Source organism: Chelonoidis abingdonii, chromosome 5, assembly GCF_003597395.2.
Source record: "Chelonoidis abingdonii isolate Lonesome George chromosome 5, CheloAbing_2.0, whole genome shotgun sequence".
NCBI classification, from domain to species: domain Eukaryota; kingdom Metazoa; phylum Chordata; order Testudines; family Testudinidae; genus Chelonoidis; species Chelonoidis abingdonii.
In genome coordinates this window covers 46,644,154-46,663,098 of record NC_133773.1, presented here as the reverse complement: position 1 = coordinate 46,663,098, position 18,945 = coordinate 46,644,154, and the positions used below count along the sequence as shown (strand labels likewise).

At 40.5% G+C, this 18,945-nt stretch overlaps 1 protein-coding gene across 5 annotated transcripts in view; it reads right to left on the bottom strand.

The window, feature by feature from the left end:
* Positions 1–18,945, bottom strand: part of ABHD18 (abhydrolase domain containing 18) — a 53,589-nt gene that overhangs the window by 10,991 nt on the left and 23,653 nt on the right. Inside the window, exons 3-9 of one of the 5 annotated variants that reach the window (XM_032806034.2) lie at positions 17,839–17,923; positions 16,457–16,557; positions 14,260–14,338; positions 14,084–14,168; positions 12,759–12,786; positions 11,659–11,797; positions 9,538–9,627 (exon numbers count right to left, since the gene is read on the bottom strand). In XM_032806034.2, coding sequence (XP_032661925.1) covers positions 9,538–9,627; positions 11,659–11,797; positions 12,759–12,786; positions 14,084–14,168; positions 14,260–14,338; positions 16,457–16,557; positions 17,839–17,923 — 607 coding nt within the window. Of the gene's footprint in view, positions 1–9,537; positions 9,628–11,658; positions 12,159–12,266; positions 12,412–12,758; positions 12,801–14,083; positions 14,169–14,259; positions 14,339–16,456; positions 16,558–17,838; positions 17,924–18,945 lie in introns of those variants that run through there. The other 4 variants (XM_075066272.1, XM_075066271.1, XM_032806038.2 and 1 more) reach the window with 4 other exon arrangements.

Genomic DNA, 18,945 nt, shown 5'->3' with positions numbered 1-18,945 from the left:
TGGGCTCTCCACCCAATAAGCATCTGTCAAAGTTTCTGATGGCAATGGTGGAGAGAAGGGCACTCCCTTACAAACTTCTAGAAGGTCCTTCCACCAGATTAATGATAAGACTTCCGGGAAGACCTGTACCCTCATGTATAGGTGATATCTGTTTGGTTGATACACAGACTTTAGCCACTCTTCCATACACCAAATGTGAAGTCAGGTGTGCTGAGTTATGTGTAAACAGGATGCCATGTGTCCTAGAAGTCTGAGGCAAATTTCACAGATATCAGAGAATGAACTTGTAGGTGGCTGAGAAGATCTGCTATGGCTTGCAATCTTTCTGGGGCAGATGGGCCATTGCTGTAGTGGAGTTCAGAACCGCCCCTGTCAAGGTATTTTTCCCACTTTGAACTTTAGCATCCTAAAAGTGGGGACCTGCATGTACCCTTCTAAGCTTAATTTCTAGCTTAAATCTGATAGCGCCGCCACCAGCCAAAAATATAGTGTTTTGGCACACTTCCTGTTCCCCCAAAATCTTCCCTGGGGAACTCAAGACCCAAACCCCTTGGGTCTTAAACAAGGAAAAAAATCAATCAGGTTCTTAAAAAGAAAGCTTTTAATTAAAGAAAGAAAAAGTAAAAATTATCTCTGTAAAATCAAGATGGAAAATGTTTACAGGGTATTCAGCTCATATAGACTAGAGGGACTTCCTCCCCCTTAGCCTTAGATTAAAAGTTACAGCAAACAGAGGTAAAACTCCTTCCAGCAAAATACACATTCACAAGTTAAGAAAAAAAAACATAAGACTAATCCGCCTTTTCTAGCTAGTACTTACTATTTTGAACATGAGAGATTGTTTCAGAAAGATTGGAGAAAGACCTGGTTGCACGTCTGGCCCCTCTTAGCCCCAAGAGCAAACAAAACAAACAGCACAAACAAAGACTTCCCTCCACAGAGATTTGAAAGTATCTTGTCCCCCCATTGGTCCTCTGGTCAGGTGTCAGCCAGGTTCACTGAGCTTCTTAACCCTTTACAGGTAAAAGAGACATTAACCCTTAACCATCTGTTTATGACAGGCCCTATAAATTCTATCCTTAACATAGGAATTAGCACTTATTTCTCTTCAATTACCTTGAGCCCTAAAGAGGTGAAAAGTTGTAGAATATGCAGCAGAGCTGACTGAAAAAACTGAAAAATTTTTTAGTTCTGTGAACAGTTGAATTTTCAGAAATATTTTTCATCCCAAAATGGAATGAAAAACAAAAGTGCAAATTATCCAAAACTGAAATCCTGCAATATTGTGTTTCAGAAGCAATAAAATGTATTTCCCGAAGTGTGCTTCCCTTGATCCCCAGTTGCCAACCTGGTAGGCAGCCACAGAGCCAAAGACCTTGGGAAGACCTGACAGCCCATGACCGAAACTAACATGACTGTCAGTTTCACAGCTGCACACCACTAAATAGCAGTCATGAATCTGACCAGACTCTTATTAACTTGACAACAAACGTCTAGTAAATTTCATGACCGCTATTCAGTGATGGGCAGATCAATCTGACAAAAATTGTCAATTCCAGTCCAAGTCCAGTTTCCAAGGTTCCCAGTTTCCTGGCATCCATCACTGTTGGTAATCTTGGGAGTTCAGGGCCCTTGGCAGCCATCTTGGAGGGAAGCTGGCGAGCCAGGAAGTCCTGCATGGAGTCCATGAGGTGGTCATTAAAATTGAAACTATTGCTGGAATAGTTCAATTGACAAGTCTGCAAATTCCAAAGAAAAATGTTTCATCACAGTTTTCCTGACCACCTCTTGTCTGCTATGTGATACTGGTCACCTACTGTAGAGCATTCACATTAATGAGCCAATCATCTAAGTATGGGTAAATCTGGACTCCTGGTCTTCTCAGGTATACTGCCACTACTTCTGCACATTTTATAAATACCCTGTCAACAGATCAAATGGCAGGATTCTGCATTACTAGTGGGAATAGTCCACCTGGAACCTTCAATATTTCCTGTTGGCAAGATGGACTGCTTTATGAAAATAACTGTCTGGTTCAAGAGCTGAATGCCAGTCCTGTGAATCAATGGTTGGAATTGCTGAGGCCAGAGTTACCAACCTGAACTTCAGCCTGCATGCAAAGGTGTTCAGCGGTCTCAGAAGTCCAGAATAGAGTGCCTGCCTGCTCCCTTTTTCTTAGAAATTATAAAATAATGGAAATAAATCCCCCTTGCCCATCGTCCACTGCTCCAAGATTCAGAAGTGACTGAACTTCTTAAAGTAGCATACTCATGAGCGGGGTCCCTGAGAAAGTGCTGGGGAAATTGGATAGAGAGGGTTTGAGATTGGATGGAGTATCTCATCTCTACAGTTTTTAGAGCTCAGAAGTCTGTGGTGATGGTGTACTAGGCCCCACAAAAATAAAATTAACATTTCCCAAAAGGAGGATGGGGGGGAAGGGTGGAAAAGGGATCCAGTACAGGTTACTCTTTTCTCCTGACCAAGAAGTCATATTTGCTGCCTTGATGAAGACAGAGCTTGGTGGGAAAAATGTAGTAGAGGTAGAAGATTCTCTCCTTTGGGAGCGCTGGCATTTTGAAGGAAGTTCAGACTGTCTATACTGTGCATAATAGAATTGACTTTGACAGGATTAAGGCCTAAATTGCTTTCTTTTTGATAAAAGAGCACAAACTCCTAGAGATCTCAGCATCACTCAAGAGTCCTTTTGAGAATGAAAAGGCTCATTAGTCTTTGCACTGAAGCATTTGCACCTTTCAAACAGTACAGCCTCTACTTTTACACGCATCCCCTTTAGGGATTCCAGACAACTGAAGCCAAGAGGATCTTATCAGGGGAATCAAAGAGGCCATGGAACTGGACGTCACGTACGCAGCATCGACCAGCCACTTGGAGATGTGTGCTACAAGTTGTTCCTCTACAACGGGGGGAGGGATAGCTCAGTGGTTTGAGCATTAGCCTGCTAAACCCAGCATTGTGAGTCCAATCGTTGAGGGGGTCATTTACGGATCTGGGGCAAAATCAGTACTTGGTCCTGCTAGTGAAGGCAGGGGACTGGACTCAATGACTTCCAAGGTCCCTTCCAGTTCTATTTAAAAAGAAAAAAAACACACAACCACAGATTTCCAGACCTCTGTTCTCCTGTGGAATTTTGTCAGCAAATTTGAAGTTTGATTCCCAGTTCAAGTAATCATATTTTGCCAATAAGGCCTGATAACTGGGGATTCTCATTTGCTGGACTTGATGAATAAATTTTACAACCAAAAAAATAAAAAGTTATAGCATTCTTTCTCTCAGGGTATAGATTTCTGTTGACCACAGTGTCTGGTTTTCTCATCAGGCACTGCTGCAACCAACAACCCATGTACAGGGTGCATATAAAATAGTTCAAAGCCTGATGAAAAGCACCTGGTAGCAGCAATCTGCTCTCTGTCAGAGCTAGGTAAGTTGGGGTTCTGCTAAAGCAATCTGTTGGACTCAAATGGTCTCTCCATTCATGGGCACTGCAAGAGTTCCAGGCATGAAGGTGTGTAAGATGTCCAGGAACTTGGGAGACTTCTCCTGACAACTTCCACTGGAAATTCCAGTGGATCTGCCATCCTGCGCAGCAAGCACTGGAAAGTTTTGAAGTCATAAGGGAGTCTGAGGTAGACACTGGAGATACCACAGCTTCATCAGGAAATAACGAGAAGAGAGGTTCTGGGATGGAATGATCATCCACTTGCAAATTTTCATCAGAACACTGATCATCTTGGTCAGTCAGCACAACTGGAGCTGATTAATGCTCCCTTGTGTCTTGCAGTGGAAGAAGATCTAGTTCTGGGCTGGGATGCAGAAGCTAGTCTTCTGGCCAGTTGTAATCCGCATTATGCCCAATGAGTTCAGGGGGTACTGATGTGTATATGAAGCAGAGGTCCATGAGACAGTATCCTGCTGAGAGCTCCTATGCCTGGGCTAATAAAAATGAGCCTTAGACACTCTCTCTTAGGCATATGGATCAGAATACTTAGACACCAGTAAATTTATTGGTGACTCCTTCCTGCCATTATCTGAGCTAGTGGAGAAGTGCTTCTCTTATAAGGGTGTAGCAGTCTCACCTGGAGTGCTAGGAGCAAATTCACACTGCATGCTAATGAGCACTGTTGATGTGCTTAGTACTGAAGTAGAGGTGGCAGCCAGGACTAGAGGAGATGCTAGAGGGGCAAGTCTGGTACCAAAAAAACCACAAGGTCCATTGACATAAGGATTCAGTCTCAAGTAAGCTAAGATTGTAGGCAAGCAAACGGAAGGCACTGGTACCAAAGATGTGTATCATGGTGCACCACAGCCAAGGCATCGGTAACCAGGTGATTTCTGACTAACTGAAGAAGCCAGTACTGAGGCATGGCGACTAATATCCAAGTAGATGTCAGAGGATCCCTTTTCACACCTAGAACTACCTTTTCCAAAGGTAACCAGTGTGATTTCTGACTTAGAGGTAGGACCCAGTGAAAGAGAGACCCAGATCTTTTCTCCTGAAAACCCTTGGTGCTCCTTTCTCCCCATAACCTCTGAGGTTTTATCCAGCTGAGAAGGACTAGTGAGACATGCCAGTTTAACATATGCAAGCACAGGAGCCAGCAGGTGCACTTTCAGGAGCACTACTCATAATTTTCAGTCCCAGACACTCCATCTGAAGAGGTGCCCTGACCTCTCCAGAAGAAAGTTTCAGGTGAGACTACCTTGCCCTTTGAGAACAATTAACAAATGGCGTACCTGTCTGGTATGTAGCTCTTACCTAGACACAATGAGCATCATCTGTGTCCTTCATTAAGGGGCATTAAAGCCTTAAAGCCTGGAGATTTGTATTCAGTCCTAAAGACTAGACCCAGTAAAGGGAAGTGTCAAGGGACAAAGAAGAGTTTCCTCTTCTGAAAAGAAACATTAACAAAAAAACTAAACCTAATCCTAATGACTAACTGTTAAGTACTTATCTATTTACAAATCAGTGAACAGACCACACAAAGGAAAAGTATGGACATTGTAAAGGTATGTCTACACTTACCATTTAAAACCGCAGGAGCATCTACACTTGTTAATTACTTTTTGCAGTGAAACTTCTGAGTTTCACCGCAAAAAGAAAACCACCTTCATGAGAGGCATACAGCTCTTTCCGCTGTTCTTTTTGCGCTATTGTTAAAGTGAAGATATATTCTACCTGTATAATCACCTTTTGGCATCAGGAGGATATACCACAGTTCCAAAAGAGACCACTTTGGCCAGGATCTCTGCTGCTCTGATGCCAGGTAAAGGGACATTCGCCCCTTCCCCTGCAAGCCTGGGAAGTTTGAAACTCCATTTCCTGTTGTGAGTACTCATCTGCTCGGGTGACCATGGCTGCTCCACGTACCAAACAATCCCCTGCTTGGTGCAATGCCAAGCTACAGGACTTGATCAGTGTTTGGGGAGAGGAGGCTGTGCAGTGCCAGCGCCATTCCAGCCATAGGAATTTCAATACCTACCAGCAGATTGCACGCAGCATGCAGGAGAAGGGACATGGCAGGGACACCCTGCAGTGCAGAGCGAAGGTGAAGGGGCTGAGGAGTGCATACAACAAGATGAGGGAGGCAAACCGTTGGTCTGCACCCACAAGCTGCTGTTTTTACAGTGAGTTGGATGCAATCCTAAGCGGTGACCTCACCTCCATTGCAAAGAGCCCAGTGGATACTTCTTCATGTCCGGAGGCAGTGGAAAGTGGCCCTAGCCAGGAGGAGGAGGTCATAGATGAAGACGTGGAAGCTGAGAAAGCTATGGAACCCGTTGCTGTGTACGCTCAGGACCCCTTCTCCACTCTGGAGGTGTCCAAACAGTGTAAACAGCCACTGTCTGCTGAGGCAGAGGCAGGAGAGCAGAGCTCTGGTAAGTTGCTTTGCTTTAACAATGCATGAAGCAGGTTCAGGGCACAGAAAAGTACAAAGGTGGCTGTGTTTGTGTGCTGGTGGCACTGCTATCATGCTAGCCTTTTTCAGAATGAGTGTAGGCAATAAACCCTCTAACCCTGCATTCCCTCACCATTGCTGGGTTCTTGTGCACCATGGATGCTTGACTTTTGTCACCAAGACAGTGATTTCTTACCAGTGGTGTCTTGTTTACAGAGTGATTCCTGTATGTATGTTTCACAGCAATGTGTTGCTTTTGTCTCTCCAGAAAAGACTGTGGAAGACCCACCCCCGCATTGTAGCAGATAGTCTTCGACGTATAAGAAAGCGGCCAAGATGCACTAGGCAGATATGTTTCGTCAGATCATTCAGCACTCCCAAGCGGAGACACAGGATAAAAATAAATGGACAGAAACCATGACAAAGCGGAAAGAGGGAGAGAACTAAGACTGAAAAGAGAACAATGCTTTCCATAGGGAAGTCACAGAGAGGCTAATCCACATTCTGGAGCATCAGACAGACATGTTGCATTCTCTCATTACACTGCAGAGTGACCTGATTCGTGCCCGCCTCCCCATTGCAGCAAGTGCAGAATTCTTTCCCATGTACTCCTCAAACTCCCTCTACATATTCTTATAGGCTTGCTGCAAATTTTTCCATTCCTTAACAATCCACACCCACAGACAGCTTGTCAAACGACAGCTGAGTTATACACAGCTGTGAGGTATATGGGTCTTTCCCCTGTTTTTAAAATAAAAGGAATTTAAAAAAAAAAAAAAGGTATAGAAGTCCCCCACCCCACTCCACCCCCCCTTGTTCCCCACCACCACTCAGGACTGATATGTGCATGTGGTGTTTTCTCTATTTTTAAAATAAAAGGTCACTTCTTTAAAAAAAGAAGCAAGCTTTATTTGTGTTCACATATCTATACATGTAATCACAGCTACAAGAACCGCCATGTGGCACAGCACATGCTGTTAACACTTCCTTTCCCAAGCATAGCAGCAAAGTTTCATGATTTTCATTTGCAAACTTTTCCCTCAAGGCATCCCGGATCCTAACTGCCAGACGTTGTGCCCCTCTAATACTCTTAGTACCTGGCTGCTGAAATTCAGCCGCCAGGCATTCAGCCTCCACACTCCATGTATGAGTAAACCTTTCGCCCGTCCCCTCACAAATGTTACATAAAGTACAGCATGCTTCAATAACCACTGGAATACTGTACTCAATCATTTCCAGTCTACTGTACAAACATCTCCAGTGAGCTTTTAAACAGCCAAATGCACATTCGACAGCCATTCTGCACCTACTTAGCCTGTTGTTGAAATGTTCCTTACTCACATCTAGGTTTCCAGTGTATGGCTTCATGAGCATGGCATCAACGGGTAAGCTGGGTCTCCCAGAATCACAACGGGCATTTCCACTTCCCCAATACTGATCTGCTGGTCTAGAAAGAAAGTCTCCGCTTACAGCTTTCTGTACAGGCCAGTGTTTTTAAAGATACATGAGTCATGCACCTTTTCAGACCATATCCAGCATTAATATCAATGAAATGCCCACGGTTATCCACTACTGCCTGCAAAACCATGGAGAAGTCCCCTTACAAATTCTATACTTAGTGCTAAGGCAGGCTGGAGCAACAATAGGGATGTGCGTTGCCTCTATCGCACCACCACAGTTAAGGAAGCCCATTTCTGCAAAGACATCCAAAATGTCACGCACATTACCAAGAGTCACAGTCTTGTGCAGTAGGATGCGATGAATGACCTTGCACACTTGAGTTACCACAGCACCAATGGTTGATTTCCCCACTCCAAACTGGTTCACAACCGACTGGTAGCTGTCTGGAGTCACCAGCTTCCACAATGTGATTGCAACACGCTTCTCTACAGTGATTGCAACTCTTAGTCTGGTGTCCTTGCGATGCAGGTCTGGGGAAAGTTCAGCTCCCAGTTCCATGAAGGTGGCTCTCTGAATCCGAAAGTTTTGAAGCCACTGGTCATCATCCCAGACATGCATAACGATACGATCCCACCACTCCGAGCTAGTTTTCATAGCCCCAAAACACCGTTCCACAGTGCACAGCTCCTCAGTTAATGCCAAAAGCAATCGAATGTTTACTTATTTCATCAATTTCAGGCAGCTCATCAGGCATCTCTGACTGCAGCTCTCTTTGCAAGTTTAGAACAGCTGCACTGTCAAGCGCGATGTGCAAGTGACAGCTATCAGAGTAGTGGACAGCAGTGCAGGATTCATTCCTGCTTGTAGATGTGGCGGAGAGAGAGCAGCCAGACAACAAGGGGTTTTTAAAAATGCCACGAAAGAAACAAGGAAGGAAGTAATAGGGCTGCTGGGACAAGAAACAGTGTATCATGGGACACTGAAAATGCCCTCCGCTTACCCCACCCTTTCCCACAAGACCTATCGAGAGAACTGCACTGTGGGATAGCTGCCCTACAGTGCTGCTCTCATCAGCGATGGGAGTGCTGCTAGTGTAAAGTCTCTGATGCCTGAGGAACTGAGTGAGTTCACAAACGAGCGCTTTACTTTTACCGGTTCCCTATTGCTGGTAAAACTTACAGTGCAAAAACTACAAGTGTAGATATACCCTAAGTTCTGATTCATAGCCACGCACAGCAAGAATGAACTGAGGAACAGTTCAGGCCGTAACACTCTTTATATCCTTAGGTGGAAGATAGAAGGAGATTCAGGGTGCAAGCATGGCCCCAAAGGACACTGATGCACAAAGAATCCAAACTTGAGTGTAGGGGGTATAGGTGCACCAGTGGAATATATATGGACAAGTACTCCAGGAAGACTGTTCCATATATGGTTTTCAGGAAGATAAGGTACTTGGCAAATATTAATTAAAATATTAGTGTAGGGACAATCGGCAGCGTACAAGAAAGTAAAATCAAAAGTTAATTAAAGAGACAAAGGGAATTAATAAGGAGAGATGTTTAGACAGAGTTTAATGAGTGAGAAGGATTATAAGATTAGAAAGTAAAGTTAATGGAGTGCTGTGAAAGTGAGGAACTTTTAAATTTATGTGGAAGGGAAAAACTGTTGTGATTCAAGAAGGGGTGGTGAAGACATGTTCTCAATGGTGGTGACAGTTTGAGAAACTGTTTTAAGACATCAAGTAAGAATTTCCTTAACCAGTCAGAAACCTAGAGTACCCAGGAAGAGGAATAATTAAAAAACCACAACCCTTTCCCAGTGAAATTTCAGGGTTCTCATCAAAAGCAGCAAGTTCGTTAAATCATATTCTACTGTGTTGCTCTACTAGGATATAAAAATATTGGGCCTAAACATATTAATTTTAAATATACTATAGAATTAGATATATTTTCTGTAAATTTACACATTTTAAAAACTCTAAACAGTTTAAATCCATTATTTCTTGCATGAGACAAAAGGCAGCTTCTATAATTAGGCTCTATCCAAAAGCATCATTATGGGGGAGATTTTGAAGGCTCAGAGGACAGTTGGGCAACCAACTCCCATTTGTGCCTTTGAAAAAAATATCTCCGTTAATGTTAGTTTGCCCAACTCAAACCTTTGAGATTTCACATCTGTTCATATTCTAGAATATTAACATAACTAAAAATAATGTAGTTACCGTGGTAAAGACACCAGAAGCTGTGGACCAGGAAAGACAGGGAACCAATGGCAATGGTTTAGGCCAGTTTGTCACTGCTAGTGAAGCCATCTATTAAACAAAAACACACTTTGATATCAGATGACCTACTGTATATTTTAATAAGACATTTCAACAAAATTTCTCTTTAGTCATTTTTAGAACACTCATCCTGATGCAAAATGAATCAGGATTCTTCCATGAGAACTTCATTTATCATCATCTCCTCAAGGCCTCTCAACAACCTTCTAAACATACTTCAAAACAAACAATTTGAAGGTGAGTCACAAATAGGACTATTAAAAATTCTGCAGCTTTTGAAATATATTTAGGGAATCTGCATGCCACAAACAGTAAGATTAAGAAGAGAACTGAGTATGTAAATGGACTTCTATTTTCATCTCCTGGAGAGTCCAGATAATTCCCCCTCACCTCAGAATTATCAAAGTGCACAATGTGGTAAATTCTATTCATCACTATATTCTGGAGCATAGATGCAGCACAGAGGAGGATCAGAAAAATGCTTTCCCCACACTAGTTGCATGGTTTTGCAAAGCTGTGCTTTAATTTAATACTCTTGGGCATACTGCCAGACTATGAGGATATCAGAAAAAAGTACTTATCCACCCCACACGTTTAATACGGAGAACTATTACGTGCATCTTCATTAATAAAAGAAGCAACATAGTAAAGTGGTCAGGGTCATAGTCTGGGAGTCCAGAGAGTATGGATTCCATCCCTGTCCTCGGTTTCCCCAACCTTTAAAATAGAGATAACGATGCTTACCTTCCTTTTTAAAGTGCTTTCTAAGGATGAAGAACACTACATAAGAACTTATGGTGCCTGGGAGCCTTCAGCATGAACCAGGGCCCCACTGTATCAGGTGCTATACAGACACAGAATAAAAATATGGTCCCTACCCCAAAGAGTTTACAAACTCAGAAAGACAAGGTAGGTAAGGTAATATCTTTTACTGCACCAACTTCTATTGGTGAGAGAGTCGAGATTACACAGCTCTTCTTCAGGTCTGGGAAAACTTAGGTCTGGACTACACTATACAATTAAATCAATGCAAGCTGCCTTGCATAAGCCTAGCTAGGAAAGTGTTCTCATGTAAATTTGGCTCCCACCGATGTAGGTGCCCTTCCAGGCTGATTTAGTAACAACACCTCCCTGAGTGGCATACAGTCACAGCCAATGTGATTAGGTCAAGGCAATGTCAGTTTAGACACTCCATTGCTTACACAGACTGTTACTGGCCTCTAGGAGCCATCCCACAATGCCCCACATTGACAATACAATCAATACAAATGCTCCTGGTGAGGACGTGCACAGCCAACAAAAGGTGACAAGTGCACACACACAAGTGATTTAATAACTGTGGTAGCTTTATGCTGACTTAAGTTAGAGCAATATAATCTTGTAGTATAGACATGGTTTTACACAGAATGTCACAGCTAAACACAAGATGGAACAGATTGTTTAGCATAAGTAGTTAACACATTTCAAAAGGACCTTTCAAGGTGAAGTGGTCCATTAACGTCCCTCCAGTCATAGGGAGGAAAGGGAAGAGGAGGAAAGCAGCTTGGGAATTGTTAGTGGGTTATAGATTGTTGTAATAAGCTATAAATCCAGTAATTGTATTCAGTCAATGATTTTTAGTGTCTAGCAGAATTACAAATTTAAGTTCCCAAGCTCATTCTTTTGAAAGGTTTGTACAGGTTTCCTTTGAGGATGAGGACTGTTCACGCACACGATCTGAGCCCTACAGTCTGTCAAAATTTAAATAGTTATATTAACAGATTAAGCGGCATGACAATAGAAGTTACTGAGAATTACACTGCTACAAGCTAAACATTCATCTGTAAGAGAGTTTTATGGTATATATACAGTGAGAATACATCTGCATATCCTCAATAATGGCATGTCATGCCTAAATATCAAGTTATGTTGCTCGTTATTCTAAACTTGTTCATTTTAAAATAATCAGCCCATGAACACTGTAAACTGTTAGGTTTCCCTAGTTATTAATGTACATATATAATGCCAACAAATAAAAAAAAAAGATAAAACAAATTTCTAACAGTAAATATAAAGGCTTACATGTCCTCCCATGGATATTCCAGTCATCCCTAGAGGTCCATAGCCCTCTCTCTCTAGCCAGTGCAAAAGAACTGCTGATTCTAAAACAAGAGCTCCTCCCATCACAAACAGGTCCGAGACATTTTTTAAACTTGATCTTCTTTCCTCACCAGAAAAGAAAAAAGAAATATTTTATTTTTCAATATCAGATGTGCACAGTCTTCATTTAATCAGTCTCCTTTTAAACAGAGCCTGGACATACCCCCAGTGAAGCCAATGGCTGAATTTCTATTGAATTCAATAAGAGAAGGAGTGAGTTCAAAGTCTTCAGTATCTTTCTACATTCAAGGCCCACATGATGTGTGTGTGTTTCTTTTTCTTACAATTTTTTGTGATCCAGGCTTAAATGAAGACTAGAAATAAGCACCCTCTAAACTACAAGCGTAGAATTAAGAACATTGTATCTTCAAATAACTGAGGAGCTGCAAGCACTGGAAACTCATGAGCAGAAATCTTCTGTGCTGTGAAGGAACAATAGTCCTTTTTATTTTAAATCAAATAAAACTAAGTGATACAGTGCTATGTATAAAAGATGTCATTGGCAGAAACAACTTTTTTTCCTTATTTACCTGTTTTACATCACTGAAAAATTGCACACAACATGTGAAGAGCAATCAGTAAATCAGCTTTGGGAGCAATCATCAGTGCCACTGTAAGACTGAAATTATAAAGTGGGAAGTTTGTCACTGCACTGAGAAATCCGTGTAGTGTCTCCTACAATGCATTAAACAAATTTAAAGAAAAAGAAGAAAAATTGCAAGCTATTCAGTTTCAACTCTCACAGTGACCAAAAGTCTAGTATTTGTTTGCATATTGGGGCTCAACGGTGCAATTACTCCATGTGCTGAACACTTAAGTGAATAGAGTGTGGCTTACAGAACAACTATAGCACTGTGCTTGGAGAAAAACAGTTTATTGTAAATACGTTTTCAGCATCATGTCTCTAAGTTACAGAAGGCTATAGCCCTCTTGAGCCAAAATATCACTATACTTGGGATACATTTTGAGTCAGGAGGACAGAGTATTAGAATTGTACTGTGAGAAGTAATCTTAATACTTACATTTGGTCCTTAGGTTTTCTGCAGCCATGTAAAGACTCAAGTTAAAGAAAATAAATGTAAATATATTCATTTTTTAGGCATCACTACATAACTTTTTATTTTAAGTCTTCCATTTTAAAATTGACACTAAAATTAAAAATCACTTATGTCAGCAGTACAATGATGAATTCAATTCTGTAAATTAAATTATTACCCAATTACACTGTTTTATTGGTCCAAAATAAAATCAAGTGTAAATTGTGATGAAGTCATTCATAATTTAGGACAGCGTGCTAATGTAATAAGTAGTAAAGGGGAAAAAAAGGAAGTGATATAGTCTGATTCTTCTGAGTGAAGCCTGGTGTAGGTATTTGGGGCAGTTACCCAACACTGGACAGAAGGATGGATTCAGGCTGGTAGCTTTTGTCAACAGATAGAAAAAAATGCCTAAAATGTTAGAGATAAGCCAGGTGAACATTATCAAAGGGATTTGTAGTACCAACAGTTTGTATTCAACAAGTGAAGGCATGAGAAGCAAACACTTTTTTGGGACGATAGGACAAACAGCCTTATCCAAAAAGAAATACAATTTAAAACATTCCAGCAAACTACACACTTGTAAATACCAAAAAAAAGCAATATAAGCCTATTGTCTTTCTACCTTTGTACTCACAACTTGGAAACAGAAGATTAGAAAGCCTGGAGATAGAGTGGTCCCCTCAGAGACTAGAGAGCAACAGAGACAAGACAAAGAACACACACCCAAAACTTCCCTCCCTTGAGATTTGAAAAATCTTGTTTCCTGATTGGTCCTCTGGTCAGGTATTTGGTTCCCTTTGTTAACCCTTTACAGGTAAAAGAAACATTAACTCTTAGCTATGTGTTTATGACAGTATGAAATTTTAATTTATACTGATTTTACTTGTGCTTTTTATGTAGCCTAGTGTAACACTAGGCAAATATCTAGATGAGTTGATGTTCCCCAGGAAGACCTCTGTATACCGCTGGTTGAACACCACTCATCTATGCAACCTGTACCATTTGGATAAAATAATCAACAAAAAGAGTTCTGTGGCACCTTATAGATTAACAAATGTACTGGAGCATAAGCTTCCGTGGGTGAATATCCAGTTTGTCAGACGCATGACGTATTCACCCACAAAAGCTTATGCGCCAATACATCTGTCAGTCTATAAGGTGCCATAGGACTCTTTGTTGCTTTTTACAGATCCAGGCTAACATGGCTACCCTTCTGATACTTGATAAAATAAATGTTATTCTATCTTCCTCCCCTTGGTTAGCATTTTGAGACATGTTAAAACATTCTGTTTTCAACAAAAGGATATAGTAAGGGTTTTCTAACAATAGAGAAGCCATGCAAGCCTCTTTGAGCATTGGACGGGCCATTAGTGTGCGTCTTCTCCAGTAGTACTAAAGAGGAAATATTTCAACAAGAATACAGTTAAAAGATTACTGTTAAACTTAAAAGCATTAATGAGAAATTAAAGTTTTATAGACTTACATGATCTCCAGTACCCGCTAGATGAATGCATACAGGTTTGTATTTGCTGTTCCATCTCTTGGGTATTATGAATTGAAACCTATCAAAAGCACACTATTTAATATACAAGGTAACACAGCAAGATATTCACCCTCAAGCAAGTTAAACCACCAAACTACACTCCGAAAACAGAGTTTGGTTACATGCTCAGGCAAACTGCTATTAGTTTAGCAATATAATTTTTTCCATGAATGAAATTAAGAACACATTCAAAAGTTTTCACCTTCAGAAGGTCACAAGCTCCAAGAAGAAAAGGAGTTATGAGCTGAAGGGTCACGCTTTAAATGAGATTACTACTTCATTATTGTAATCTAAACTTTACTGAATAGAGACATGGGAACTGAGATTAGGTTAAAAAAAAAATACAGCTAACAAGTATTTCTATATAAATATAAAAAAAAAACAGTTTCCTCTTCTTCCCTTCTCTCCGCCCCCGCCCCCCACCCCCACCCCCGGAAAAAAAAAAATCACTGTTTCTTCAGTTACTCTCTCCCTTACCCCACACCAAGCTTTTCTCAGGCCAGCTGTAACCCACACAAGCAAACCACTTCTGTTGAGCTATTGGTATTTCACCACAAGGGGGTGTCCTGTTGCAATAAAACTTGCTTCTTTATGCAAAAACATTCACACACAACTAGCTAAACTATCCATATTTGAAAAGCACACAAAGTTTACGACAGTGCTGCTTTTCACACATGAAGGGTACTTAAAGCTCAAAATAAACTTTTATTAATGGATTTAATTTGATGTTATGAGCTTGAAAGAAAATCAACTTGTCTTTATCTTACCTAATGCATTTTGGATTTTTAATAGCACCTATAACTTGTCTAACCACTGCATAACAGTATGTGGAAACTATTAGTAAACTGCATTTTCAACTGTGGTATCAGTTAGGCCAGGAATTGTAAGTAGTGACTCCCTTTATACCCAACAAAAGGGAGTAAAAGAAGCCTACTGAGCATTTTTTGAACAATGTCTTCAGAGAAGGTAAACTGTAACAAAACAAAAAAATGTATTGACTGGTCTCAGGTGTTGATGTCATGACACCAAGGCCTCCTAGATTGAGGTAAATTTTTATGTCCAAAGCAAAGCTTTAAAGCTTAAGATTTCTGCTAGCAAGAAGTCTAGCTCTGCTAGCTAGAAGCCAATAAAAAATGATGCTCCCCACCCTACCTCCAAAGCAAGGCTCAGTGGAAAACCTGGTGAGAACAATAGCATAGCACCACCACCCAACTGCTTGAGAGTGTAAGTGCAACAAGACTTCCTCAAGGATACTAGTACTTTGTACTACTAGTACGAGGCCAAATTCAATGTATGAGCTACACTGAAGTTAGCATGTGCATATATATATGGTTGAATTCTGATAAGAAGTGGAATAAGTTAGTAAACATGGAGTGTTTCTTAGGAATACACAGAACTGAGAAACTATTTTCTTGGATAAACTGCTGGCCTTTACAAAAATTCATATTTGCAAGGGAATTGAATTTCTCCATCTTGGACATGCGATGCGAGCTGTATATCTCACAAACAAAACAAAACAAAACAAGTATTTTTAAAAAAGGAAGAAATCAACCTCAAAACCTTATTTGATGTTGTGGCAGACTGACAAAGACTAGTAAATCCAAGTCAAGGCAGTTTGTTAGTACTTTTGCTCATATGTGAATTATTTCCCCCCTTTTACAAAGGAGGTAGGTTAAGAACAGATCATAGTCATATGAGAATTCTCTGGCTTTCCTGCCTCAAAGCTAGTTATCAAAATACAGTTATAGATGTTCCATTAATTAAAACTTTAGTAAGTGAACATGTAAAACTTTCCTAATGGGATTACATTTCCATTTTCAGAATTAAACCACCTCTTTCACATAACACGTCATGTTTTGCTGGGGCCATCTCCAGTTTAGAATAAGCTCATCTAGAAAATAAACCATTCATCCAAGGATGGAACCAACAAATGAACTACCTGTATTTTCATTCTAATTTAAAACATCTAAATATTTTTCAACAGAGATCACAGTCTGAACCATTTTTAAACAAAACTGAGCATTCTGACTGTAGCTGTAATAAAGAATGTAGTATTAGTAATTTTTATAATATAGATTTCTTTGATTTTTCTACAGAGCTAGTTTCAGAACCAAAACTGTTACTTCCTTTCCCTTACCTTGCTATGATGGATTCAGTTGGCAGGATATTGGGAACGTAGTGAATCAAAGGGGAAATGAAGTGCCCATCAAGTATTTTACAGTCTGATTGCTCCTCAACCTATGGAGAGAGCTGAAAGTTAAAAGTGTGTATGAACAGCATACATTATATGCACCGAAGGCTGAACATTAATATATGGGTTCCTAGGCTGGAATCAAATTTGAGCACAAAAATCCACATACAGTTTTGAAAGTATAATTTCAATCATCACATTACATAAGCATTAAAAAAAAGTCTACCATGAGCCTACTCACTTAAATAAAAACCAGCTCAGTTATAACAAAATTCAGTTTTTAATGCAATTAAAGTTTAAACAAGGGTTAGGAGTTTTTTTTGTTTGTTTAAAATTTGTTTGGTTAAACTTTTTAACAATTCTTTAAGATAGGACATACCCGTGTTTTCTCCCATGCCACCCCAAAGGATGGAAAAAAAACTTCAAAATGAAATCTGTACAGCTATTGCTCTACCCTTTTAAATCCCTTCTTACAACGCAGGGCTGCAATGATGTAAAACCTGTCTGCTGCTGATGGACAGACAGATGACTAATTGTAACAACTTCTCACCTTCCCACTCCTTTCTTCCTTACTGAGTCCTGATATTCCCCTCATGCTACTTCTATTCTCAGTGAAAAATACCAAAATATTTGGTTTACAGAACCATGCCAGTCACCATTTTCATTTGCTTGTAAGCTACTTCTCCCTCCCAGCCCTTTGTTTATACCTTTTGGATTTTATAATCTCAGGGACAGGATTGTCCCTTATATGTGTCTGTGTCACACCCAGCACAATGGGTCTTTAAATCCTCACTGGAGCTTTTGGGCACTACCATAATAAGTGTTTCTTTAATAATACTAACTGGCTACATATCTAGTTACATGCAAAGTACGCTTTCTTCTTTTTCCCCGTGGAATCCTATAATTTCCAACCACCTCTACAAACTCCCCTATATATTTACCCCTTTATTGAATATTTCAGTGGTCTTTTCACCAAAGGACAACTGGGTGTATCCCTCTGGAATCTTTCAATGCAACTCCTCAGTCAGGCAGAGGAACTACTAGCGAGAGAAGCAAACTACATACTCCCCCTGCAAATGCTTACCACATTCCTTCTGCCACTCTGTTGGCCCAAGATCATGCCCTGAACTCTGATCCCAAATCAGTAACACATGCTGTACTGACATTAGGTTGAGCCACAATATCAATAAAACCTACAATTCATATTGCACCAAACCTAATTTCTTTCCTCTCTAGTACAGAGAGCTTACTAAAGACTTCATTTCACTTCACTCATACATAATATGTGAACATAATTTTAGTTAGTTACATTTTTTGCTATTGAATACCTTGTCAATGAACACTGGATAATCTCTTGAAACCAGTTTCTGGCATTTTTCCCGGTTTCCAATAATCTTTCTGAATTCAAATATTCTGTTAAAAAGCAAGACACAGAAGAGAGTCAAGCCTATTTTAATGGAGTATTTCTTTACATTAAAATCAGAAGTCATGCTTTTATCTGAATTAGTACACCTTTCCTGTATGAAAGAGGCTAAACTAAAGGAGAGACAAAGACCAGGAAGTTATTTAATTTGAAATCAACTTCTCATTTCTGGGTAAACCAGCCTAGGGAGAGCTGTATCAGTTTGGCTTTCGCAGGAAAGGAATGGCTAGAATTGTTTTACTACACTGCTTGGTTTTGCCAAGTTTTTAAAATACGTTATAACTTTTTTTGATGAAGACTTAACTTCCAACTTCAGCCTACGCCAGATTAAGGCATAAATATTATAGGCCCAGGCCTAAGATACTAGCTCCTGGAGTCGTGTGATTACACCAGACTCTCACCATTCATTTTGAGAAAAATTACATTTAGTCCTCATTGTTGCGAAGAAATACTTGAAAGTTAGCCTAATTGATGCAGTGACAGCTACCTGAATCCGCAGATTACTTGAAATAATGGATCTGAGAGAGGTTAATTGCAAGACCTATGGCTCTAGAGGACCCTGTACAATATTTCCTCAGAAGAAGAGTGAAATGGTGGATCTGCCCACAGGAGGAAATTAGCCCAGGACCCAGGTGTAACACTGGATATGTCTGCACAGCAACTAGACACCAGCAGCTGGCCAGTGCTAGCCAACACAAGTTCATGGCTGCAAGGCTGTTTCATTGCTATGTTGACTTCCAGGCACAGGGTGTGTCTACACTATGGGATTATTCCGATTTTACATAAACAGGTTTTGTAAAACAGATTGTATAAAGTCCAGTGCACACGGCCACACTAAGCACATTAATTCGGCAGTGTGCGTCCATGTATCGAGGCTAGCGTCGATTTCTGGAGCGCTGCACTGTGGGTAGCTATCCCGTAGCTATCCCATAGTTCCCGCAGTCTCCCCTGCCCATTGGAATTCTGGGTTGAGATCACAATGCCAAAACAGTGTTGCAGGTGATTCTGGGTA